The sequence below is a fragment of the Pseudoliparis swirei genome, chromosome 7, assembly GCF_029220125.1.
Source record: "Pseudoliparis swirei isolate HS2019 ecotype Mariana Trench chromosome 7, NWPU_hadal_v1, whole genome shotgun sequence".
NCBI lineage: Eukaryota > Metazoa > Chordata > Actinopteri > Perciformes > Liparidae > Pseudoliparis > Pseudoliparis swirei.
The window spans coordinates 10,026,790-10,052,842 of NC_079394.1; the positions used below are offsets into that span (position 1 = coordinate 10,026,790).

The window sequence follows — 26,053 nt, forward strand, 5'->3', positions numbered from 1 at the left end:
TTGTTTCATCCCAGCATTTGTGGAGCTTATTTGTTTTGAATAAGTCTCTTTTATTATCTTTTTTACAAAGCTGCAAAAAGCAAAGCAACCACAAACATGAGCGACAGTTAATTCTACTTCAAAATAAACCAATGTGTGACTTTCCCGCCTTGAAAGGCCAGAGTGGCAAGGTTTGCATTTTTAAACCCATATTCATTTAAAATCAATATTAATGCAGCCGAGAAAGTAATATTAAGGTTCATAAAAATGTACCCTTCATATTTTATCGAGGAGTTTGCCCTCTGCATTGCTGATAACCCAAACATAAATCATCTTTAGTGCATGCTGTGAAACCAGGCCGTCGCAAAGAAACATCAGGGTTCTCTCAGCACAATTTACTTTATTGACGGTTGACTGTAGCGTGTGGTGACCATAAGACAAAGGGGACTGTCCCTGGCATCAACTTATCACCCCCTCACTCCCCCATGTTCATTCAGAGAGACATAAGCCCCCCGTCCATGTGGGGTCTCCCATTAAAACTCTATCTTCTCAAACTGCTCACGTCGGCCTGTATGGCTATGAGCCAACTGCATGCACAGCACTGACAGCTGTGTTTGGAAACCAGACAGTATCCAGACAGAATTCAGGGGCGTAACACTGAACTAAGGCCAAGCATCTATTATCAAATGCTACACGGTTATACCAACCGTGTGTTTGCAGGGCTCTGAAGTCTGATGACAAGATCATATTTGGTCTATCTGATCAATTTTAATGTTATTCAGTAAACGGTATAAGTATGCCGTGTGAGTTTTCAAGTTTGCTTTATCTTTATTTCTTAGTTGATCTTTTTCCCCTAGCTTTTTGTAGTGGACGCATGACGAGCTTTCATTATAATTGCCTCCGATCTTAATCGCATAGTTTTATAAAAAGGGCTACCCTGAGGCCTGAAGTGGATAAAGATAAGCATTTTCAACCAACCCCACAAACCAACCAAATTTATTTGATAGGTCTAATCAAAGTCTGCCATTAATGACAGAAATCCATACACAAGATGTATGGTGCAGACCACCATGGCACAGAGTCCCTTGAGAGAGCTCACGAGATAAGTGGTGATGCAATGTATGAGTAATATTTCTCAGGTTCTCTTCATTACCTCAGTCAGCAATATGAAGAAGTTTTGCAGTTGGTCCATTTTGCTAAATCGTTTAATAACTTAGTAATGAACACACATCTGGAGTATATCAAAAACAAATGTCTTTTAAATGCACTCAGAAAAACTATATAGAAAATAAATATGTATGAATATGTTCTTTTTTGAATTTGAGCATTGATTAAAACATTTGAGTTGTATCCCTTTGTCTTTACAGACTGGTCAGACACCGCCACGACTCCCCTGGCTCCAGCTACGCTACCCAGACTGTGGTGGACCGTCTACCATCCCAAAGGGTAGCCGGGAAAGATGGTCTCCATACTGCCAGTTACAACCAGGATTCTCCAGGGTCACCCGGGGGACCGAGAGCACAATATACTAATCAAGCTGTCCCTGGAGGGCTCAGACTAAAAGACAAGTTAAAGCAAACTTTTTTGTTAACAGCCCACAGAGTCAAATAAATCAGCTGTTTTTTAAGATCCAGACAGACAATCAATAGCACAGACTGATCTGAGACAAGTTATACCTGCCAAACTTAGTTTTTAAGACCAAAGCAAACTTGTAACAAATGCCACTAAATATTCATTGTGTATTTAAAAAAAAGAAGCCTCCCTGTGTTTATTTGTGTTTTTTAATCTTGCTAATTAAGAGACAGAATAGACATAGGTGAGGACAGTCACCATGCCCAGGCCAAGGATAGGGCCTGGTCCGCCACCTGAGGACATTCAAACATCCTCAATGGGCACGGAGGAGACTCAGACTCTCCGCATGCGAAGGAAACCCTCAAAGAAGACGTCTCCTCTCAGCAAATACATTGAGACAGAACACCAGCAAGCGGGGCTCTTCTCTCTGTCCTCCGTCGACGCCTCCCTGGACACCGCTGCTGGCCTCCAGAAAAAAAAGAGGAAGAAATGTGGGGACTGCTCTCCCTGCCTCCGCAGAGAGAACTGCCGGAGCTGCGCCAACTGCCTGAACCGCAAGACGGGCAAGCAGATCTGCAAGCTGCGCAAATGTGATCAGCTCAAGAGGAGACGGGACGAGTGGGAGGTGAGTGGTACTTGTGTTTCTAGGTATTTTTGTGGTCACGTGGCCCAATGCTGTCTCAGAGACACACTGGAGGTTTTAGTCAGCTGGTTGTTGTCGTGGTGCCAGAAAACTAGAGGAGAACAGGGAGTGTATCCATTGCTTTCACCCACCTGCTGCAGTTCTTTCATTACATATGTTGACAGATGTCACACACATCTAGTCTATTCAGAAAGCTATCTTAAAGCTCCGTTGCTGCTGGTGCTACTAATTGCATTCCTTATCTGTCAAGTCTCGACCCGTTTGTCCTCGGGCTGTCAGTAGCACGTGCCGTTTATGCAAAGTGTATATACTGTAGCATTTACTCAAATACAGTTTCATGTTTTTCTCTCCTCATTAACTACTCTTCAGCAGGGCCACAACGGATGGAAGAGATTGTTCTGCCAACTGAAATATACTCATCGAGTGCACTTTAAACAATGATGCCCCTCAATAAACACGATTAAACAATGACATCATCACTGCTAAAACTAATCGTATATTAGAAGAACCTATTATAAGGCATGGCTGCTGTTAAAAGGTACTTTGACAGATTTCAAAATATTTTAAAAGATGGCCAAAGCAGCTTCAATGTCACTGAACTGTCTTCTGGAGTCACACTCGTCTGATTACGACCACACGTTGCATGTAGTCGGTTGCAAAGACTCGCAGCTTGAAGGCAACATGCTGCGAGTGATATTTGGGGAAAGTTTACTACACATTCAACACTGTGAAGCATTGTGGAAGTGCTTTTATTTGTTGATGGGGTTGCCAAAGAGAAGCACTTATGTTGCCAATTGAATTATGTTTCTTTTTGAGCGGAAAGGACTTTTAAACTACTGAAACAATCCATTTATCATTTTTTAATTTCCAGCTTCTCCAGTGAAGATTTATGTACTTTCCTCTGTTTTAAATACATAGTATACTGAGTATCTTTGGGCTGTTGTTTGGACAAATCACAACATCCGTTTGGGCTCTGGGGAATATTGATTGTCGAAAAATGTCTGTGTCTCACTATTTTCTGACATTGTATAGATCAAACGATCTCCAGCCAATAACTGTCAGATAGCTCACCTTTGTCTTGGTCTATCTTTGTCTTGTCTGAGTGCTGCCGCTGATCTATCCGTATGTTCTGAAGGTGTTTGAGTTTACATGTTCTCCAGCCTATGAGGAGAGTTGCAGCTGTATTATAAAGTGCGGCCGTCCCCACACACTTTATTGTATTTAAAGTAGAGATATATACTTTGCCAGAGGGGCGCCCCACTTTACCTCACACATCTGTGTGGTTAATGCACTGCTTGTTGTGTGCTGAGGATACAGATGTGGAACCTTCCAATCATGGTTATACATCCAACTTAAATATTTCCTTGGAGATAAAGCAGTGGAAAGGTTTGAGTGTGTTTGGACAGACTGTGAGTGCACAGTGTTTGTGTGCTTTGCGTGGCTGAGAGAGCGCGAGGGCAACCGAACGGCAGCACTGGAGAATTCCTGCAGTTGCCTGGGCTTTGCCCTTTGACCTCTGAGGCTTGGCGTGAGGGTGGGGGTTAACCTTAGGTTCAGTTTGTATTTGTGTGTGTGGGTGTGTGGAGATAGAGGAAGAGTGCATTTTTAAAAATGTGTGCACTTCTGTGTTAATGGAAGTGCACGTGTGGGGGTGTGTGTGTGTGTGTGTGGAAGGGGGGGGGGGGGTTGTGTGTTTGTATGTGCATCAGCGTCTTAAAAGCGGGGGTTGGGCTCTAAACACGAGGAGGAGGACGGGAATATGCCGTATTGGAGGAGGAGAAGCAGGAGAAACCAGACCTGGCTTCTAAAGCACGACCAGGAACGCTGAGTGCTCCTCCGAGGGCTGTCAGCCGGCAAAACAAGCACAGCATTCCCATACGTACCAACTTTTATCACTGGAAAGTACGACTAAACGTTATTCGATCTTTCTTTGTAACGCCAAGAACTAAAAAGGCGGGAAATAAAAAAAAAAAATTCTATGACCAATCTTTATGAAAATGAAACGCATATGCCCGAAACTATTTTAAACCTTTTCCAAAGCACAAACATTTCCTCGCAAAATGTTTTTTTGTAGAACATTTCTATGCATCGGAAACATCGTAAAGGTCATGAATACACCACAATAAAATACTGGGTCATTTGAAAGATAATCATATTTAAAAATGTTTGCATACGTGTGTTTTTTATTTTTATTTCTACGAGAATCAATTCATATTAAGGTTTCTCACATCAATATGAGTATTGATCAAGTAAATACAAGGATCAGAATATATCAGGAAGCTGCTTCTTGTCCATTAGTGTTCGGACTGGACCATCAGCGGGGTCAGAGTAGAACACCAGTAACTGACCGACGTTGTGTTCAATTAGCAAAATCAGAACTGGCTGTGAAGTGATTTGGACTGTTGTTTTTTTACGCCTTCCCTCCCACTCAGTAGGCCTTGAAGTGAAGATCAGATGACTTTGCAGAGAGGGACATGACATGTTGGTGCTGAGGAGTAGAGCTAAAGTCAAGAGGAAAAGGCACAGAGAGGAAATCAGGGTTGTCTGGTCTCGTCTGGTGAGACGTTTCTCAAGTGGCAGCAACCTACACATCGGAGGTCTCCTGCAAAATGAGAATAGTTTATAGCCACACAATTTCGGTATTAAATTAAAAAAACTAATTGCATTAGTAGTTTATGTGACAGAAAGTCATTTTTATCAAATTCTTTGTCATGTAGTCATATTTCTTATTGATAATAGATCCTAAAAATCAAAGAAGGTAGGCAGTGAAGCACAGATTATTGGGATAACGGGGGTTTATAAAAAATAATTGGACATATGTATACATGGTAACATAATGATCATAATGCAGCTTCTCCCAGTTCAGGGACAGGCCACGCCTCCTTGTGGCCTCCCGCTGCCTCTGACACTGTCCTGGTATTTGATTCGATATTGTTGACTAACTATCTACAGCTTCATTCCAAAATACCCACTCTGCAGCATCAGGAGATATTCAGTAGCTTCTCTCCATAAACTCTCCATAAGCTCTCTTCACTAAATATTCCTCCATCTATCCATCCGTCAATATATCCCTCCCCCACAGTCCCTCCATCTCTTCCATCTCTGCTCCCGGCCTGTATGCATGCAGGAGCTGAGTCCCTTATTGCCTGGCAACCATATCCTCCATCTTCTCCTATGGCAACAGCTCACTGTTGTGAATATGGGCAGCAACTTAACCCCTGGCTGTTAGAAATATACACCACTCTCAATTCAACGGACTAAATATGACCATGAAATATGAGCCTTTACATTCACATCCACATTTCTTACTTCATAGCCAGCTTGAGATTCAATGCAGAAAAGATGAGTTCAGGAAACACGTCTGTAATAGTTCATGTGAATGAGATGGAGGAGTGGGGTTACCACAACGATATGCAGTATAAAGAGCACGGCAGACTAGCTTAATCAATACAATTAATGAGAATAAATAGTCCAATGGCAGGTAAGTTACCCCAGCACCATCTTCCTCCGTCCATCCTCCTGCAACCAAATGCACATTTCCTGCAACAACCCATCAGAATGGCTACAGTGAGCCCCCCCCCCCCCCCCCGTATTCATGAATGAAATGAGGTTGAATAGGTCATGATAGTTGGGTCAATATGCTCTGTGAGTGATTTCAAAGTGTCCATTGAGGGCTGTGAATGTCTGAATGAGGAGGAAAGGGTTGATTGAATGAGCGATGTGCTCGATGATGTTTCTTCCTCTTGATTTTGCATTTGTTTCCTCTCTCCTCTCACTGTCACCGCTGCCTTCGCTCGAACGTTGACCGCGACTACAACGCTCGTACGACGACCGCCTCAAGTGCCACGACTCCCGCGGCCACCTGTAACGAAGCCCATAGAAGCCGAGCGGCCGCTCGCGCCCACCGGCTTAGCCTGGACACGCCTCTGCTCACACATAAACACTCACACACACACACACACACACTCGCACACATTCATACACACACGTGCCCCATCTGACGTCAGCGGAGGGGATTTCCCAAGCCATCGGAGAGCGTCAGGCAGACACCACCAGTGCTGTGTCACAGTGTGGCTGCCTCGCCTCGCCTCGCCGCGCCGCTCCCGCTCTCTTTGCCGATCTCTCCCGGTTCCCGTGCCTCTCGCTGTCTGTCCACTTCGCCGCCATCCCGCCGGGTCTTAGCCAGCCCGCATGAACTTTCGATGACTTTGTCCTGTCTTGCGGCGCTTACTAATTCATACTCACTCGGGCAAGTCTTTGCCGTTTTTTAAAATGGAAATCGTGATTAGTTTTTTTTTTTTTTAAACTTCGCCTTTCAAAAACGCTGATAATTTACAAATTTGAAGAAGAATGAGAGATATGCATCCAGGCAGCGGTACCTGGTTGCCGGGTCGGATGAAACCATTTCCCTCCGGCTTTCGTGGTCGTGTTCGGCCGATGCTCTCGAACTCTCAGAATGTAAACATTGAGAACCAAAATAGATCACTGATTTCTGTACAAAAACATGATTACAGCTGATGATTTGGGATCTTTTGGGACAACATGAACTGGTGTATCTGTAACGTGAACTCCCATAATGAAACTGCACAGTATCAGTGGCACGGTGCTCATTTTCAGTGTGTTCACTTTGAGTCAGCTTGTTGGGCTTTGCTGCGTAATTGTGCAGTTTGCCTGTCAGTTTGAAAGGTCGTGTGTGTGTGTGTGTGTGTGTGTGTGTGTGTGTGCAGTCTAGTCCAGTCCAGTTATTGCAGGCAGCCCTGACACAGATGGTGCTCAGTGATACCACATACCAGAGGCATTGTTTAGGGAAGGCGAGTTCGAGGAGATAATTGACAGGCATAGAGAGGACCCATCCCCCCTACACACATACACCTCCCGTCCACCTTCACTCTGTCCCTTTATGTCAGCCTTTCTTTTATGGTGCTACACGCGCACACACAGATACATACACACACACACACACAGACCCTTTCTCTTTTTTATTTCAACCTTTTTACTCTCTCCTATTTCTCTTCTACCGCTCTCTCTCTCTCTCACACCACCCTCTCCCCCCACCCCCCACCCTTCCCTCGCCACCCTCCTTCTATTTCACCCTAGCAGCAGAGCCAAGCCCGGCATCTGATTGGTGGACGGACAGCCTTTGTGTGCTGTCTCCAGTGTGACGTTTCTCCGGCGAGCTCCGTGTGTGTGTGTATGTGTGTGTACATTTGTATGTGAGTGTGTTTGTTTGAAGAAAGAGACAGGGAGTAGGTGGTTGATGGTGCATTTACATCATGTGTGCAGAGGGACGAAAGAAAAATAACTGAACGAGTGGGAGAGGAAGGAGTGATAGCGATCACAGAGGAGAAAAAAATCCCTTGTATGTGTGTGTGTGTGTGTGTGTGTGTGAGAGAGCGTGTGTGCGGTAGACCTATTGGCATACTAGCAGGAGAGAGGGAGGGGGTAGAGCAAGAGAACAAGCGACACAGAGAGAGAGAGAGAGCGAGAGAGAGAGAGAGAACGTGCGTACGAGGGCTCATGTAAAACCAGATTAAAAACACAAGATGGCTTCCTGAATGGGCTGCTGGAACACAGGCGAGAGAGAGAGAGAGAGAGACCGAGAAAGAAGAGTGGAGAGGTAGAGAGAGAGAAAGAGAGTGCGAGAAGAAAGGGATAAAGGGATAGAGGTGAGGACAAGAGGAAGCCTGAGTCTTCTGATGGGGATTCGGCCAGCGGACGGAGGAGTACAAACCAAGGCAGCTCAGAGGCTTAGAGGGTAAATATTCATCGCTCCAGACTTTTGTAGGATTGATAGGTGGGTGGGTTGGGGGGGAGTGGAGGGGGAGAGATTAGGTTGGCGGGACTGGGGAACAGCTCGAGACAAAACACATCAATTTAACATTGAGACATCCAGGGACCGGCTGTGCCAAAGAAGAAGATGCTCCTGTCGTGTAGTCAGCTCTGCGTTGATGAAGCATGTCCATCGATTGCCTCTGACTCTCAGCTCATCTCTTCACTGACACTTGTGCATGTTTTGCCAAAATACCCTTTTAAAAAAACTGGGTTACGCAGCCTCGTCTAATTAGGAAGGCTGCGCCAGGTCGGTATACAGACATGACATAATTCTATCACTGAAATTGAACCCGGCTTTTGCTGTCTCTCATTCTCGGTCCCAGCAGTAGAGGGAAGTGCCGGCTCGCTGGCTGAACACGAATGGAAGAAAATACATTGGTGTGCATGGCTGCTGTTGGATGGTTGTTGAGGATGACAGGAACGACGAGGAACATTGTGTGTGAAGAGGCATACAAAGGGGTGGTCCTACTGTCCTTAATGACGAGTCTTTTTGAAAAGGCCCTTGTCGCATTATTCTATTGATTGTTATTCTCACCCCCTCCCATCTCCCCCTGTCTCCCTCCCTCTCCCCCCCTCTCTTGTTCTGTTGAATGGCTATACAGGTGGAATATTGTCAAGACAACCAACGAGGCTGCTTGGGAAACCCTGAACTGGCAGCTGAGGTAAGGAACAGCCTTGGGTTTGTGTCCCTGTCTTGTTGTGTGTGTGTTTGCCACATCATCTTTGCCATCTCTGTCATCTCTGTCCGTGAGGCTTTGACTCTCAGCTGTAGGAGCCTCAGTGCCTCAAGGCTCTTGTGAGGTGTAATTGTGGCGGTTGATCAATGTCCAGTTCCATGACTCTTTCTGTCGGTCAATTAGTTATATATATATGTGTGTGTATGTATTCGTGTGAACAGGTCTCAATACCTATCTCACGGAAAAGGCTGTAATTGCCCCCGCTGTGTCGCTAGGTTGTCACTATTTGCTTCTCTCTCCGGCGAACACACAAGCTGATTGTATTAGCCCGAATAGCATCATAAAGGTGTATCAGACGTCGTCTTTAGGCATCTGCCTTCCCGTCCGAGTTGCCCTGCTCGGAAGCCGGCGATATTAAAACTTCATCTTTATTTCCAAGCCGTAGTAAGCCGAGCGCAGTGAGGAAGTGGCGGCATCCACCGCCACTTCCTCAGTTTAAAGCGCCCCACGCTGCCCGCTGATTGGTGCCAGAGCCAAGCATGTGTAGATACAAGCGACCAGGGAGAGGAGGAGGGAGGAAGGAGGAGGAGGAGGAAGCCTTCTCGCTGGCTCAGGAGCCAGGGGGGGGCCGTCCTTCTTCTCCTAGGTTTCCGGAGTCAAATGAGGTAAAGGGAGTAAAAGTTAGTGGGTCACGCATGCGTACGCGTTTGAGTGCCGGGCGTAGTAACCTGTGGCGTGCGGCCGCTACAGCTCGCCGAGTCGGGGAACGCTTGTGTATTTATGTGAAAAGGACGTTTGAGCGGCGAGGCTCTGTTGAGAAAAAAATGATTAAGCACCAAATAAGCTGTTGTCTGAAATATAACAACGGTGCGATGTCCTCCGCTCTGATTTGACTTGCCAGCACAAGCACAGCAAAAACCTCTCGGAGTCGTGAACTTAGACACGTGGAAGTGTCAAGATATGACTCAAGGACATTTATGCCAGCATATACACGCAGCTGTGTTTCTACGGTGATGACATATGCGTTAGTCAGTTTCAAATGTCATGAATGTGTTTAGCTCAGGGACATACTCTGATTTACCTCTAAACCGGCTCTAATCCCAATCCATGTGTAGACAGTCTCTTTATCGGCAAGGGGTATACAACCATCTGGGAAGTTGAAGGGAAAAAAATGGTCCATTTGTGGGAAAAGCTGTAGAGTGTGTTTAATAAGTGTGTGCCTTTTGCGGCCTTCCCGATCTCCTCTTTGGTGGAGGTCATGTTCCTCCATGGAGCGTCTATCTTGTGAGACGGGCAAAGACGTTGGAACAACACACTGTGCGACAGAAGGCGACATCGTTAAAAACGAGTCACGCCGCAACTTAAATCATTTCCAGTTCCGCTGTTCCAGAAGCAGAATTTAGAGTTTACCACAACAGGTTACAGACTGCCCTATTTTTTTTCCTTCCACGCCCATACACAGGATTTCCTCTCGACAAGAGATGCACTTCACACAGTACGATGGTGGGCAAGAGTCAAACGCAGAAACACTGAAACCGTGCACGACAGCAGATGGAACGTGTGTTAATCGTGTGTTTAGCCTCGCATGGAATCCCCAGCCCCGTTGGCAAAGGGTTAGCGCTGACCTAGTTTCCGTGGCAACGCTGTCTGCTTTAATTCTAACTCAAGTCCGGCATCCGAGGTTGGTCATATGACCAACGATCGGCCACCACATGTCTGTAAGTGTGTGTGTATTTGTGCAGTAAGTGGCTCGGTATGGAGTCCAGAATCAGGAAGTGGAGAGTTTGACATCACCTGTTCCACTCAGGGGCGGCTCTCCGTGCATTTAATACTCTGTGTGGTTTCCACTCAGTCAGTAAAGAACTGCAGCTTTGTTTCCCATGTGCCTAGACTCGGAACCAGTGATCTAATGGTGGATTAAAATGTGAGTAACCAATGACATACAGTCAGTCAACAATTATACCAGTTTTCAGAGTTTTAGGTCTCAAGACGCACAGTCTTCCTCTTGATCTTGGAGTGATGTTGTCATGATGTTGCTTTCATCTTGACCGTAACTCCAATTTTGTTAGATGTGGAAAGAAGTATCTTATCCTCCTATGATACTCATTGTTTAAAGACACTGGATTCTATTTAACCCTCCTGCTACCTTTACAATTTACTAACATATTTAGCAATTAAAACCTCCAGAAAATTATTAGAATTAATATTGTTTCCCAAGTTTAAGTGCGAGGTACTTTATGTTTGTTTGTTGACTACCTAAATAGCCCTTTAAATATATACAAAAGTTGATATTTCTTATATGTTTGACACAGTGAAAAATAGCCTGGGGTCAAATTGACCCCAAGGAACACCGACATTAAACATTGAATGGGGTCAAATTGACCCTAAAGGTAACAGGAGGGTTAAAGGTATTTTGTGAACCAAAATATGAACAAAAAAGGCAAAAGTGTCCATAACGTGATGTAAGAGCTGTACAGATTTTTCAAGCATTATATGTGCTGAGTTCAATGTGAACAGTTGTCTTCAGTCTAAAAGGTGACTGACTATATTTACCAATTCAACCTCAGCTGCACCCTGCATGCAAACCCAGGACGAGTCGGCTGCTACCAGCCAGCTCTTAATCCACAGAGGATCATATGTGCACGTGCAATTATTTGTCACCTTCTTTAATGGTTGTAAAATAACCGTTTTATCAAAGACACCCCAAGGACATCACACTGTGTCAAACCTCACGGCATTTAACGTGACATTATTCTGTATATAGTCACCAACAATCGCCTGATTTGCTTGCAATCATTAATATGTAGACTCTTGCTCTGCACTCTCAGGTTTCATCTCAAATCAATGACACTTAGCAGATGTTTGCCTCTGCACCGTCTGCCCTGCTGTACTGCTCATACCGCTGCATGAGCCCGTGAGTCCTGGACCGGATCAATACCCTGCGTGGGACGACGAGTTGTGGATGGTGGCTTGTTGGCATCGGTGGAGGTATCTGTGTTTGATGTCGTTGGGAGGTTGTCGGCCGCCTGGTGCCGCAGTTCATAAAAAATTAATGGAAAGAGAAAGGGGAGGAGCCCTCAGCTGTTGCTCCAGCTCTTTAACTCTCACCTCTCTGGTGGCTGCTGTGCCGTTCCCCACTGGGCGTCCTCTTCATACGATCCCCAATCCCACTGCTGCCTGACACTGCCAGGTTTTATGCAACACAGCGCCACAGCTGTTACAGAGTATTCATCAGACACTATTGGAACACAGTGGGATTCAGTGGAGCTATCCAAAAAAAAAGGTGGAGGATTGGACTGATGATAATGGAAGAGAAGGCTCAAAAACATCACGTTCCAGCCACCCTCCTTTAGGAGCCCGCCTTTCGCTTGCATGATTAAAGATACATTTTGACCTTGAGGTAAACAGGATAATTTAGAGTATGTAAGGCACTACATGAGTTCATAGGACACAGTTAAGTACTGGCCCTTTAAGCTTGGCTACGCCTGACTTGAACATATGGGAAGCTAATCTTAGCCCGAGTCCTGAGAGAGACAAGGCTGGCAACCAGCCACCGTGCATAAGAAGGTTGCTCCTGCTTTCTCTCTCACATCGCATCAATTTCTGATTCAAACCCCATTATATTTTCTCCCAAAAAAGTAATCACATAATCATTGAGGCTGTTATATGTGTTTCACTTGGACGTAACACAACAATGATCCAGTATTTGAAACAACTGTCCTGTTGATGATTACATCATTGTCCAATTAGATTTGACTGCTCAGCTCTTTTTCATGACTTGGCCGCAATGTACACAATGTGTACACAATGTGCTTTTCTTGTTTGTTGCTTTACCCTTTTTATACGTGTATTTGTCATCCATGCCCTGTCTGTCTGTTCTGCACTCTCTTTGTCTCAGACCCCAAAGCATACTCTATTTATTGATTACATTCTTCTCCTTCTCTTCTTGCCGCTAACCTCCGGCACAAAGAGCTGCCTCTTGAAAACAGCGCCCCCTCCTCTTCTTCTTCTTCCTCCTCCTCGTTTTTTTTTTAGAGGCTCCGCCCACTCCAACAGCCCATCACAACCTTTCTATTTTTCTCTCCTCCCTCCCTCCCTACCCACTCCTCCCTTTCTCTTTGTGAGGAGTGCTGAATAAGGGAGGAGGGGGGGGGCTGGGGGAGCAGGCCTTCCCCAGCTGGGCTATTCGTGCCGACTTGCACGTGCTGAAAGTCAGAAGGTATGACTCAGACTGGATACCCTACACTCACTACTACGGTCTAAACCCAAACACACCCTGAACTAAACACCAGCCTGCCTTGGAGCATGTCCGGGTAGGAGGGTGGAGGGTGGAGGGTGGAGGGAGAAGATGGGGGGGGGGAGGTGGGGGGGGTGGACAAAGACAGAGAAACAGCCAAACAGAGAGCTGCGAGGTTGAAATAACAAGGTGATGCCTAAAATATGTCAACAGTGTGTTACTCATTATAGACAGATGGAAAGAAGCAGTACATCCATCTATATATCTTTATACATCTGCATATAGCTGCACCTTCTGAGAGAGGATGTGCAATCACCTTTTAATGTTATCCAATACAAAAAAAGACAATGTTAATTGTTATCGCGTTTTGTGCCTGGTTTGCTAATAAAAATACAAAACTTGGCGTTAATAACAATCATAAATGAATCATGAGATTAAGATTTTCCAGTAAGATATTCGTCTTATTTGTTTGACCAAGCTGAAACACTTTGGGTTGCTTCTGCTCCGTTAGATATGACGTGCTAAGTGCAGCTCCGCAGCCTCTTATCCTGCCCACCAATAAACCCAGCGACCCTGAGTGAACAATCCAATACTGTATGCATACGAGCATACGGGCATTGCCTCTGCATGTGCTGCCTGTGTGTGCATTGTTTAGTGTCTTGGCCTCTGTGTGCTGGTGATGAGGAACAGGCAAGTGTGTGTGAAATGAAATATAAAACGACACAGAGCAAAAAGAGTGGGGGAAGGAGAGGGAGAGAAGCCATAAAGTGTGTCAGATCAGATGACCTTGATGCCATTGGACTGCAGGGCATTATGGGTTGGGGGTGGGGGTGCGTGGAAGTTGATGAGAGCAGTAGGTGGAGTCAGCTGACAGGAAGAGATGGGAGGAAGGGAAAGGACCCTCGTGTCATGATGACCGTGGTGCTCATGTGAGTTGTTTAATGACTGTTGGAAAGAGCTTCTCTTTTCTTTCTTTTCTTGACCTTTAATGGCCCAATTTCTCCCACTGGTGTGAGGCGGAGGAGGTGCAGAAATTGTGAAACCAAATCCATTTTCGGAAAAATAAAAGAATTCAACCGCGGTAACCTTGAAACACAAACAGAGCTCCCACTAGCGATGTGCTGGCCATGTTTGAAGAAGTTTGTTTCGGTGTGTGAGGGTTTTATGTCAGTAGTTTAACGAGAAGAAAATAAAAAGATGCGTCAGACTTAGTCATATGCAACCCAACACACACTGCTGAGGATGTACTCGTGTTGTCAGTCATCCCTCCTACAACCAAGACCTTTCCTCTGTGCTGCTGAGAAACTCTGAGTGAGAGACAAAGAAGTGAGAGTGATGGAGAGAGACAGAGAGAAAGAGATCGACGGGGGCGTGAAACAGCTCACTTGGACAATAATTTGACTTGGTAGTGAGATGAAGTGATCGATGTGAGAATTGGAGTGTGTGTTCCCGACTCTCTCTCTCTCTCTCTCTCTCGATGCCCGGTTGCCGCACGTCTACCGTAAGTGTGCAACACACTTCAACTGTTATTGTAATTTTCTCTTGAGCACAGTCGACTCGAACATGGTTAAAATATAATCCAGTTGTGATGTAATCTGTCACATTGCTCTGTTATCTAAATGAGAAGTACACCTTGTGTTCTGGAGGGCATTTCAGGTCAGCTCTCGTTGGCAAACGGCCTTCTCTCTATCGTTGTTGCTTATCTAGATTAACCAGTAATGTTCTATTCTTTTGTCCAACTGCCACAGTTGAGGTTGACACCAGAAATGTTGAGCAATGTTCTCCCTGCAGTGAAACTTGCTTTATGCTGCTGGTATTTGAGTCAGTTTGAATCAATCATATTGTACTGTAATTTATTTAATAATAATAATTATGCATTTAATTGATATAGCGCTCAAATTGTACTTAAACTGTACTTATAGTACATTGTGGCATATAAAGTGTATTTCCAGCGTGTTGTTAAGCACCTGCCACACGTGTCGAGGAGATTCCCACGATGTTGGTGGTCTGGTCAAATCTACTCTTACTCAGCTCGTGTGTGTGCCGTTGTTGTTACGTTTTATAGTGCAAGGTAATGTTTTTGTTGTTGAAGTACGGCACTCGATTCGAAACTTGTGTTTCTGTTTAGTTTTCTGGATGTCCGTTTAAAAATAGCCACATGGCGTCATTCATATAATAATTTAATCTGACATTTAGTCGTCCGTTAGCTTTGAGAAATGATTTATCGTGTTGAACTGCTGGAAAACCCCTTGAATATGCATGCAGCGTTCAAGGACAGAAATGCTCTGTCGTGTTCAGTGGTTCTTTAAAATGAGGAACCGTGCGCAGAGGGGAGCATGTGACTCATTCAAGTCGAGTCCTGAGCTTTAAACGCTGTGTCATTGCAGCCGGGGGAGTGAGCGAGCACAAGGGAGCCGGCTGAATGAAAGAGTGTGTGTTCCAGTGTCCGTTGGTGTGTGTGTGTGTGTGGTTGGTGATCGTAGCGAGTGGGCATGTGAGGACACGTGTGCCCACCCAGCGGTGGAGGCAAACATCCTGGTGGTGGAACCCCGATGACGACGACGACGATGATGATGCAGCTACGTCATCGCCACATGTGTTTCCCACCTCTCTCGCTCATTGCTCTCCCTCTCGCTCATTGGCGCTCCTTGGTCATGTGACCCAATGCTCTCCTTCTCCTCTCCTTCCCTTAGACAGCTAAGGCTGCGCCGCGTTTCTCTTTTGGGATTGACGCTCATCTGTGTGTGTGTGTGTGTGTGTGTGTATCAGAATATGTGTGGTAACTGAGAGACAGACAGTGTACAACTGTACAGTGCCGGAGAGCCGGGTGTGCGTCAGAAAGTGTCGGGACGGAGATGCAATAAGCTATGCTAAAAGGAGAGAAGGCTCAGGAAACAAAACTGAGAGGCAAATTGAGAGCGGGAGGCGAGAGGCACTTTGAGAGAGCCGGAGAAAATAAGAGATCACGAGAAACCGGGGAAAGGCTCCAGAAGTTGATCCAACTAGAGCGCAGTGTCGCCGGCACACGCTCAGAAATATAAGAGGAGAAATACTACGCAGGAGCGGACAGCGATCTGCATGGGGAAGACGGCCATGTTTTTCCCCCCACCCTCTCCTGCTCCTCCTGGTTAGATCTGCTCCAAAACTCCAGCGATGTGTCGAGAGAAGAGAGGAGACGCCACAAGGCCGGTCAGCCAAGCAAGTGGGCGAGAGGAAGCATCCAGCGGTCATGGCGACGTGGATGATGCTGATGATGATGAAGTCGAGGCGGAACAATGGTGAGGAGAGAAAAACGAGACGACGCTATCTGGTCGACAGGAGAGGACAGAAGTCTCGCGTCCTCCGCGAACTTGTGGTCGCCGTCTTCGTTTGGCGACAACCCGCCGATCCTCTCGCTGCTTCTGCCCGTCTTCTCCTGCTTCATCGTCGCTCCCTTCACAGAATCCGTCAGATAATAACCGAGCGACTCGTGTTTGCTCGTCTTCCCTCTCCTCGGTGTCTTCTTCCGTTCCCCTCTCCTCGTTCCGCTACTCTTTCTGGCTGATGTCGAAGTATCATCCGCTGTTCCCCCTCTGCGTCGCCCGGCGTCGTCGTCTCGCTCTTTATACCTTTTGTTGTCATCGTATCGGCCATCGTTCTTTCCATTTGTTTTCTCCCCTCGTGGAGACGAGGTGGCTGACGTTATGGTTGCGTATCAAGCGAACATCAGCTTCCTCCAGTGGGAAACCTTCCACCTCTGCATCCTTTGGATGTCTGGATCCTTCAGGCCAGCTCCCTCCTAATCTACCAACCTTCTCTCTTTCTTCTGCGTATCGCCTTGCTAGCGAATCTAGTATCAGCCGCAGGTATAAAATGTAAGCTTTTTTGTTTCAAGCGGCGACCGCTGTGATCGCGGGATGGAGATCGAAGAACCGTGATCGGTGGCTTCTCCTTCGGCCCAGGGCTGAGTCGGATCTCGAGGCGCGAACACGGAACGGAATCTCTGTCAGGAAAAAACAGATGGCGTTTCGCAGAAGGCATAAACCAGCATAAACATAACGTTGCTTCTCTTTGCTCCTTTTCCTGTTGTCGGCGTTGTGCGTTGAGACCGTGTATCGCTTGGCGTCCGTCGATTCCCTTCTGCACTCGAAAAAAGCAAATTGCCAGCACTGGGCTTTTGTGGATTAACAAAACACACAACATCGGCGTGTATATTTATATATATATATATCATCACCAAATGCAGTAGAGAAAGGAGTGCTGAAGGGCGTGGATACAGACAGAGAGGTTTCTCATTGGTAAGAGCTCTGCTGCACCGCGCTGTTTCCTAGGCTGCTGCTGTAAGCGACTATCCCCCACAGCTCTCTCTGTTTCTGCTCACTGCACACTCCTCCATTCCATCGTACGTGCCCGCTGTGGCTCAGATAATGGCCTCTCACTCTGCACACACTGGAGAGAGAGAGAGAGAGAGCAGAGGAGATGGAGGGAGAGGCTGCACGAGAGGGAGGGGAATGGAGGGAGGGAGAGAGAGAGAGAGAGAGAGAGGGGAAGGTGGGGGCTGCGAAGAGAAGCCGACTGCATGTGTAGCCGAGAGAAAGAAAGAGGATATTGAAAAGGGGAAGGGAGGAGCAGACATAGATAATGAGAAAGGAAAAAGGAGAGAACAGAAAGCGTCGGCCATAAGAAGAGGCGAGAGAGAAATGAGAAACGTGTGTGTGCTGTGCTGGGGGGAAGTGTGTTGTTTGTGTGTGGTTGGCTGCGCGTGTGTGCGTGTGTGAACGCATGCATGTGTATTTGGCCGCTTGGTCTATCTGTGCGCCACACAGACTGGAAGAAATAAAAAGGAATACAACCCAACGACTCCCGATTGCTTTTGGAGCTGCTGTGCCGGCAAGAAGCGAGTCTCATGCTCCTCTCTGTGTCCTCTTCTGTCTGGATGTCTAAGACCACGTAAGTACACGCCGCAGCCGGCTTCATATTGTCAGGGTCTCTGCTTCATGTTCCTGCTCGGCACGGCACGGCAGCAAAGGAAGGGGTGGGGGGAGAAGGAGGAGGATGAGGAGGAGGAAGGGGAGGGGGGGGGGGGGGTGTTGTGTATCTGGGATTTAGGTTCAGCTGTCTACTCACAAGCTGAACTTAACCCCCTCTCCGCCGCTGGTATCTATACAGGCTTTGTTTTCGCCCTCTAGTTTGTCTTTTTTGCAGCGTTTAGTGTTAAACAGAGCCCTCGGCTCGCACGCGCAGAAATGTGAAGGCGTATCTTGTTTAAAGGGCTCCGAGACTCAAATGTCTGGTCTACCAGGTTCTGCGAGATCCTATCCGGTTGGCCGTATTCACGTTATCGGTTGCACTTCTTTATGTGTGCGTGTGTGTGAAATGAGAGTCACACACTTGAACTTCTGTCAAGACAGTGAGCTTTGTCACAGTGTTAATATTTGTCAAAACACGTGGTCTGTACAGTCCCAGGCACACACACACACACACACACACACAAACACACATTAGTGTAAAGCGCTGCAGGTGTGAGCACGGCGTTTCTATCCTGGACCGGAAAAAAGTTATTCAAGGTTAATCGAAGCTCAGATCATGTGAGAATTCCAAGAGCTCTTAGTGTGCGTGCAGTGCGGTATTTATTATCTGCACCGGCAAAGTGGAGTGAAGGTTTGTTCTTAGTGTGCAGCTCGGGGTGCTTTAAATCCACGTGCCGTGTGTCACTGATGGTGTTTCGTATGTAACTGTGAGAAAAACTGAAAAAGAGGAAAAGAGAGCGTCAGTGTGACTGATTTCGGCGCAGTGTTGCAGTCACTCTGTTTCAACACACTGCAGCTCTCATATCCGCCGTGCCCCCCCTTCCTCTTTCCCGTCTGATGCCACTGATAGTGCAGACGTGAGGCCTCTCACGTATTGCATGCCGGCTGTTCAATACCACCCCCCCACCCCCACCCCCGGGTCCCCTGACAGACACCCGGCGCAGAAGGTGGATTCAAAAGACGTGAGCATACTGCCTGTCCAGTAATTTGCCACTTCAAAGGCCTATTTCAATAATATTCAAATGATGGGGAAGCTGGACGTCAGGCTCCCTTCTCCTGTCAAACACTGATAGATACCAACAGAAGCCATGTTGTTTCTTTTTTTTTTAAAGTCTGAATCAGGAAGTAGCTCACATGTTTGGTTGTGAGACCTGGTTGTGTGTAAGTTTAAGGACTTATACCTCCATTGGTCTGTCTTTGTCTCTGTGTTCTTCTGTGAGGTCACATGTGTCCTTGCAACAACAAAAGTGTCCTTTATAGTTCAGGCTACTATTGTGGGCATGCTGTCTGTTCATAGTACACACACAGACGACTTTGACACTGGAAAGGTTATTAATGCAGTGTGTTGCCTTTCTACCCCAATATGTACAGTGAGTCTTCTATTGTTGTCTTCTCAGATGAGCTATTAGATTTATTGGAATACACTGTTTAGTCACAACATGAACTCTGTCAATGATTGCTAAGGCTGCCCTTGGATTATCTGTGTTTGCTGTTCCTCTCTAGACTAATATTATTATAATCTACGAGGAGCTAACCTGGGCTGATTACTGTTAACAAGTAACATCTTGGCATTCAAGGGAATGAGACCACAACAGTTTGCTACTTATTCACAACTACTTTTTATATTTGGCCCCTTTTTTACTTTATCGTGGTGAAACTCCGACCAGGTGCTGAAAGCTGACTGAAAGAAACTGAATGCTTTGAAAATGTAATTTGACCTAAATCCAGGTGATGTGTTAGCAGGTGTCAGTGTAATGTTGGTAACTGTCCTAATTCTCAGAGAGGAAGTGAGATATGTGGCTGCATGTATCAGCTCCTGAAAGTCTTTAAATCTACCGAAATGAGAAAAATGTATGAGAGAAGCAATCCCCCCCTTTATTTGTGACTCTTTAGGAAAGACTTCTACATTTTCTGTTACGATGTACGCTGGGATGCAACGACTGAAGCACCTGTAAACTTAAATACAGATACCTTGTAATTTACAAGCCACAGAGTTACACTACCGTTCAAAAGTTTGGGGTCACCCAGACAATTTCGTGTTTTCCATGAAAACTCACACTTTTATTTATCAAATGAGTTGCAAAATGTATAGAAAATATAGTCAAGACATTGACAAGGTTAGAAATAATGATTTGTATTTGAAGTCTTACTTTTTTTCTTCAAACTTTGCTTTCGTCGAAGAATGCTCCTTTTGCAGCAATTACAGCATTGCAGACCTTTGGCATTCTAGCTGTTAATTTGTTGAGGTAATCTGTTGAAATTTCACCCCACGCTTCCTGAAGCACCTCCACAAGTTGGATTGGCTTGATGGGCACTTCTTGCGGACCATACGGTCAAGCTGCTACCACAACAGCTCAATGGGGTTGAGATCTGGTAACTGTGCTGGCCACTCCATTACAGACAGCATACCAGCTGCCTGCTTCTTCCCTAAATAGTTCTTGCACAATTTGGAGGTGGAAATTGGCTCCAATCAAGCGCTGCCCACAGGGTATGGCATGGCGTTGCAAAATGGAGTGATAGCCTTGCTTATTTAAAATCCCTTTTACCTGGTACAAATCTCCCACTTTACCAGCACCAAAGCAGCCCCAGACCATCACATTACCTCCACCATGCTTGACAGATGGTGTCAGGCACTCTTCCAGCATCTTTTCACCTGTTCTGCGTCTCACAAATGTTCTTCTGTGTGATCCAAACACCTCAAACTTGGATTCATCTGTCCATAACACCTTTTTCCAATCTTCCTCTGTCCAATGCCTGTGTTCTTTTGCCCATATCAATCTTTTCTTTTTATTGGCCAGTCTCAGATATGGCTTTTTCTTTGCCACTCTGCCTAGAAGGCCAGCATCCCGGAGTCGCCTCTTCACTGTCGGAAATGGGCCTCTATACACCTATGGAGATATTTCATTAAAAACAAGACGTTTCCACCTAGAATAGTCATTTACCACATTAACAATGTATAGAGTGTATTTCTGATTAATTTAATGTTATCATCATTGAAAAAAACAATGCTTTTCTTTGAAAAATAAGGACATTTCTAAGTGACCTCAAACTTTTGAACGGTAGTGTATATTCAGCGATAGAGCAGGTAGTCATATCAGGAGCAGTAAGTCAGACTAAGATTTGTTTGTGAGCATCATTTGAAAAACAAAAGGGTATTTCAGGCCAAACATGCAGTCGAGTAGAGTAGAGGCATGGAAGTCGTTTTACAGTCACATGTTCGATTAAAAATCTGAACATTTATGTCCACAACTAGTCTAAAGCTAGAGGGTCAGCTATGTCTCCATCCACCAACTATTTCAGCGATTTAACTCCCTTCCCCTTGATACTCCTTTATTTGCATTTAGTCCATTTTGAGGGTTTCTTTACATATTTGCTCATGTTCGTCAAATGTTGTGTACCTCAAGGCAACGGTGGGGGTTTGTTGAGTCATGTGAGCAGAGCCACAAAACCAGAAAAACATACTGTTGCAACAAACAAGTTTAATGTTCACTTCAAACCCTCATTCACTTTCAAAAAAGGACGTTTACAAACTGGTCAAGTGCGGTATATGTTCAGTTTGCTTTGTATCTTAGATGTTTTCTAAGATGAATTATATTGGCACGACATACCAGTCTCCAGATATTCAGGTCATTTTATGTTTGCCATTTAAGGTCTTGTTTTGGTAGAAAAGGTCTTGGGTTTGAGATAATCTCACCAGTGAATGAGAGTTGTACTGCACACTTCTGGCTACAGTTCTTGGAAGTGGACTTGCTTTCATCTCACTTGAAGTGTGTGTATTGTATTTTGTTTTCTTCACTCCTCAGTGTGTGTTTAATGCCCCACCTCACACACAAGGTCTCCCAACACAACAGCTGATTAGTTGTAACTCCAACCGTCTGCATTGTATCGCCAAACTAATTGTACAGAGTCCATTTATAAACAGTGAAACTATGTTACACGGCCTGTGACTTGCTTGACAAAACCCTTGTTATGAAAACACTTTCCTAAAGCAACAGTTAATGCAGTTTTCCTCAGCCCTGCTGACCTGGTCCTGCAGTAATGTATGTATAGTATGTGTGAGGGAGGAGGGAAACTCTGGAGAAGAGCTGGAAGAAGGGAATGGAGTCTGTTGTTACTTTCACGATTGTTATTCAGCACTCTGTCAAGTATTCTTGGACATTCTCGACTTAATGTATCTACAGTGATTATTTAACACATGTCTGGTGATTTTAAAGCCTAAAGTTTTTAATGTTGTTTTACATATCTGTGCACGATTTATTGGATTCTTATAATCAAACTAATATCGCTCCATGTTTGTCTTTCAGACTGTTTACGAAGTCACTTCAGTAGATGGCCCCAGAAGTGGAGGCCAGATGGAAATTGGGTCACATGACCGCCTCCAGGAAGGCGCGCTGAGCCTGGAACCGGCCAATGGGGTGAATCGCTACCCTAATGATGATTCGACATCTAGTGAAACAGAGCAACAGAGGGCAGGAAGCGTGCCTCCAAGGCAGAGCTGGTTGTCAGTACACGGCAAGGTCAGTGACACCCAACAACAGCAACCGTGTTGGAACAGCAGCGGTGGTGCAAACCCTGGTGAACCTGTCCACCATGCAGACATGGAGGACGCACACAATCTGGTGGCTTTTTCGGCTATTGCTGGCTCCTTGCCTCCTTCTTCCTCCTCTTCCTGCCTCATGCAGCCTAACACAGCTCAGTTGAATGAGAAGTTCACCAAGGAGATGGGTGTTCAGGGGGCACAGGCCAAACTCTCTGCAGGAGCTCCTGAAGGAAGCTGTCAAACTCCAGAAGACCTGAACTCTCTACATTCGGCACTGAGCCAAGCCAAACATGGACACAAGCCCCCTAACTGCAACTGTGATGGGCCTGACTGTCCAGACTACCTAGAGTGGCTGGAGAAGAAGATCAAGTTGGCAACCAATGAGGATCAAGGTGCTTGCAAGATGGCTGACGCTCCCCCTAACTCACAGCCTCACCTACAGCAAACCCATTTGCAGCACCCTCGTCAGCCCTACTCCCACATGAACGGTGGCCACCGTCTGTCTGCTTTATACCCCCAGCAGCAACACACAGGTCAAGGCCATAATCTAGACCAAGTGCTCTGCTCAAAACCCCCAATTCCCTGCTCTCCCCAGGTGCTCTCCATAGCCAAGGAAAAGAACATCAGTCTTCAGGCAGCTATTGCTATAGAAGCCCTGACCCAGCTATCTGGGACTGGTCCGCAACCTGTTGTCTCTCCAGGTCAATTTTCCTACACCAGTAACCTCCATCAACACCAACATAACCAGAACCCCATATCTCAACCCCCCAATGGCACGAGCTTGATCCCATCCTCTCCCGGCACCCACTCATCTTCCTCACGCTCTCAATCTGTACCTCCAGGATTAAACACCATTCAGAAGGCCTCCGTTTCCTGTGACCACCACAGGCCCCAATCCCAGGGCCAGCCACCCCATGCTACCCCTCTTCCATCCTCTACCTCTCCCTTCCTAGGTCAGGGGAAACATCCAGGCTTCATCTCCAATCCCCAGCAGTGGAAACAGGGCTCATGCAGAAGCTCTGACCAGAGGAACCCATGGAATTGTATAAAGTCTGAGCCCCAGTCTCACTATGCTGCTGCACCTCACAGCAGCTCAGACCCCATGTCAGAGCTCAAGCAGCTGCTTGGTGACACCAGTGGCAAGTTTAGCCATGCTAATTTCAAGCTTCCAATTACACAACAGATTGTTTTGAACCACAATGGAGGTGTACAGGCCCAAGACCATCCAGCATTGGCCAGGATAAAGCAAGAACCAGACTCTGGAGAGCACAACCATCACACTGCCTCCATGGGACATTATGGCATGGCTAATGGTCAGCAGCAGGGTCAGCACTACCCTGGTACTCCCATGTCTCCTGGCCAAGCAGCCATCAGACACTCCACTCAGGCAGCTCTGCAACAGCATCTTCACTACAAGAGGAACCTCTTCTCTAACCACTCCCCTGGCTTTGGAGCACCAGGCCCTCGTGCACCGCTGGCTTGTCAAAACTTGAAAAAATGGTGGCCACAGATGGGCGGAGAAGGTTTGCCACATTTGGCCATCAAACAGGAACCCAAGAAGAGGAAAAGCAGTCAAGGATCTCCGATCATAAAAGCTATGAGTGGGATGCTTGCCGTCTCTCCCCTGCCCAAACCTAAACAAATAGTCATCAAGAAGACCAAGCAGAAAGCCTCCATGCCGACCTTCCTGCCTCAGATTCAGATCACCGTACAAAAAGCATCCGTCCTCATGGTGAACAGAGCCCCGGCCCTGACCAGCCTGCAACCAGGTTCTCTCCCCTCTCTTCCCCTCCTCAGTAACTCCACTCAGGCTGCTGCTGCAGGCCTCCCTGCCCCAGCCCAATCTCAGGTATCCATTTCCAACTCCTCCATGACTCCCTCTTCCACTGTTTCTGCTTTGTCAGAAAACACTCCAGCCCTCATGGGCCCTCTGCTCTCACATGTGGCCCCTGTAGCTCACGCTAAGTCAGAGGGAGTGGGCAGCCTGGCCTCCAGTAACACCAGCACCACCACACCTGTGACCTCCACATCCAGCACCTCCAAATTACAGAGCGTCATTAACATCGACCCGAAGTACGAAGAACTGATCCGCCAGTTTGAGGCTGAATTTGGAGACTCAGCTCCAGACACATCTGCCGGTCATCCCAAGGAGGAGACTGCTACAGACCCTCAGCTGAGGAATCAGTCCCAGACCAGTTCAGAGGACCTCAGTCCCACATCATCTTCCAACTCCCAGTCGGCTCCCTTAATTCTCGCCACTCAAGCCAGCTCCACATCTCATTCAGATGATCGGGAGAGGGAGGTCAGCAAGGATGAGCCAGGGTCCCAAAGTGAAGCAACCTTGAATCAGGCATCCACAGAAAGCTCTCTGCGGGATGTCCCTCTGCATCATCAGGCTATTCTACACCAGCAGCAGCAGCCCAGTGTGTTAGAGGGTACTTTCAACATGCCGTGTTCTCCACTACCCAAACGCATGAAGATTGAAACCTCGGGGGATATATCCATACTTTCCACCACGTGCTATTCTGAAGAGGACACACCCACTAAGGACAGCCTGCCTGCATCTCCATCTCTCAGAGGCTTCCTAGAGTCTCCTCTGCGCTACCTGGACACCCCCACCAAGACCTTGCTGAGTACTCCTTCCCAGGATCTGCAGGCAGAGTTCCCCACCTGCACCTGTGTGGGTAAGTCAGTGTGTTGGTGTCTGACTGTGGTTGTCTTTTTGGAAGGGGATGAGGTTGCTATCCATCAACATACCGTACGAGCACTTTTCAGTGAACTATACATAATAGTATCAACAATCTAGCAAAAGTCACACAACCCAAATATTGGCCATTCATTTGAGTGCAGATACATTGAAGTAACTCTGTAAGTTCTGTAAAGACTTTATAGAAGCGAGAGAGCAAGGAGGACTTTTTTGGAAAACATTGTTCATGTTTTGCTCGACTGATTGAGCTAGAAACCGGTCCCCCTTTTCTGTAGCTTCTCTATCTGGATGCTTGTTGGATTCTTGTGGAGTGTATCCAAGAATGTTTGTGTTGCCAGGGTGTGTGTCTGCAACCATCCAGACTGCAACAGTGTGAGGCACTAAAGGCAGCAGGCAGGAACAATAGTACTGGTGGCAGAAGGAGCCCTTTGTGTGAGTTTGGGTCTGGCAGGCAAGCAGAACAGAGCCTTCATTAGTCAGAAGGGGGTTTAGTCCAATAGTTTAAGTAATTCCCTACTTGGGTGAACAGAGTAGGTGGTCCTATAGTAAACATCTATGGAGAGTTTATAGATCATGTTGTTTATATTTAAAGAAATTAACAGGGGAAAGCTATGTTAATGACGGAGTAGATCAGAATATTATTGTTGTAGTTCCTATGGGCATTCAGTTCTTAGCGCAATTATTTAATTATTATATATTTTGTTCTCAGAGAAGCTACTGTATTTAAAGATTGCCACAATAATCTATCAGCAACTGAGTGTTAACTGTAGTGCTGGTAAGGGTTAAGAGCTGGTCAGAAGACCATTGCTGTCCCTAAACATTGAAGGGATTCTCAGCCGGGCGGAGAGCAGCTGCAG

At 46.4% G+C, this 26,053-nt stretch overlaps 1 protein-coding gene across 2 annotated transcripts in view; it reads left to right on the forward strand.

The window, feature by feature from the left end:
* The first annotated feature begins 7,867 nt into the window (after positions 1-7,867).
* The window catches only part of tet3 (tet methylcytosine dioxygenase 3), a 33,594-nt gene continuing 15,408 nt past the window's right edge, over positions 7,868-26,053 (forward strand). Inside the window, exons 1-3 of one of the 2 annotated variants that reach the window (XM_056418635.1) lie at positions 7,868-7,949; positions 8,629-8,688; positions 22,254-25,173. In XM_056418635.1, the coding sequence (XP_056274610.1) occupies positions 22,302-25,173 (2,872 nt within the window). In that variant the 5' untranslated portion in view covers positions 7,868-7,949; positions 8,629-8,688; positions 22,254-22,301. Of the gene's footprint in view, positions 7,950-8,628; positions 8,689-15,426; positions 17,870-22,253; positions 25,174-26,053 lie in introns of those variants that run through there. The other variant, XM_056418634.1, reaches the window with a different exon arrangement.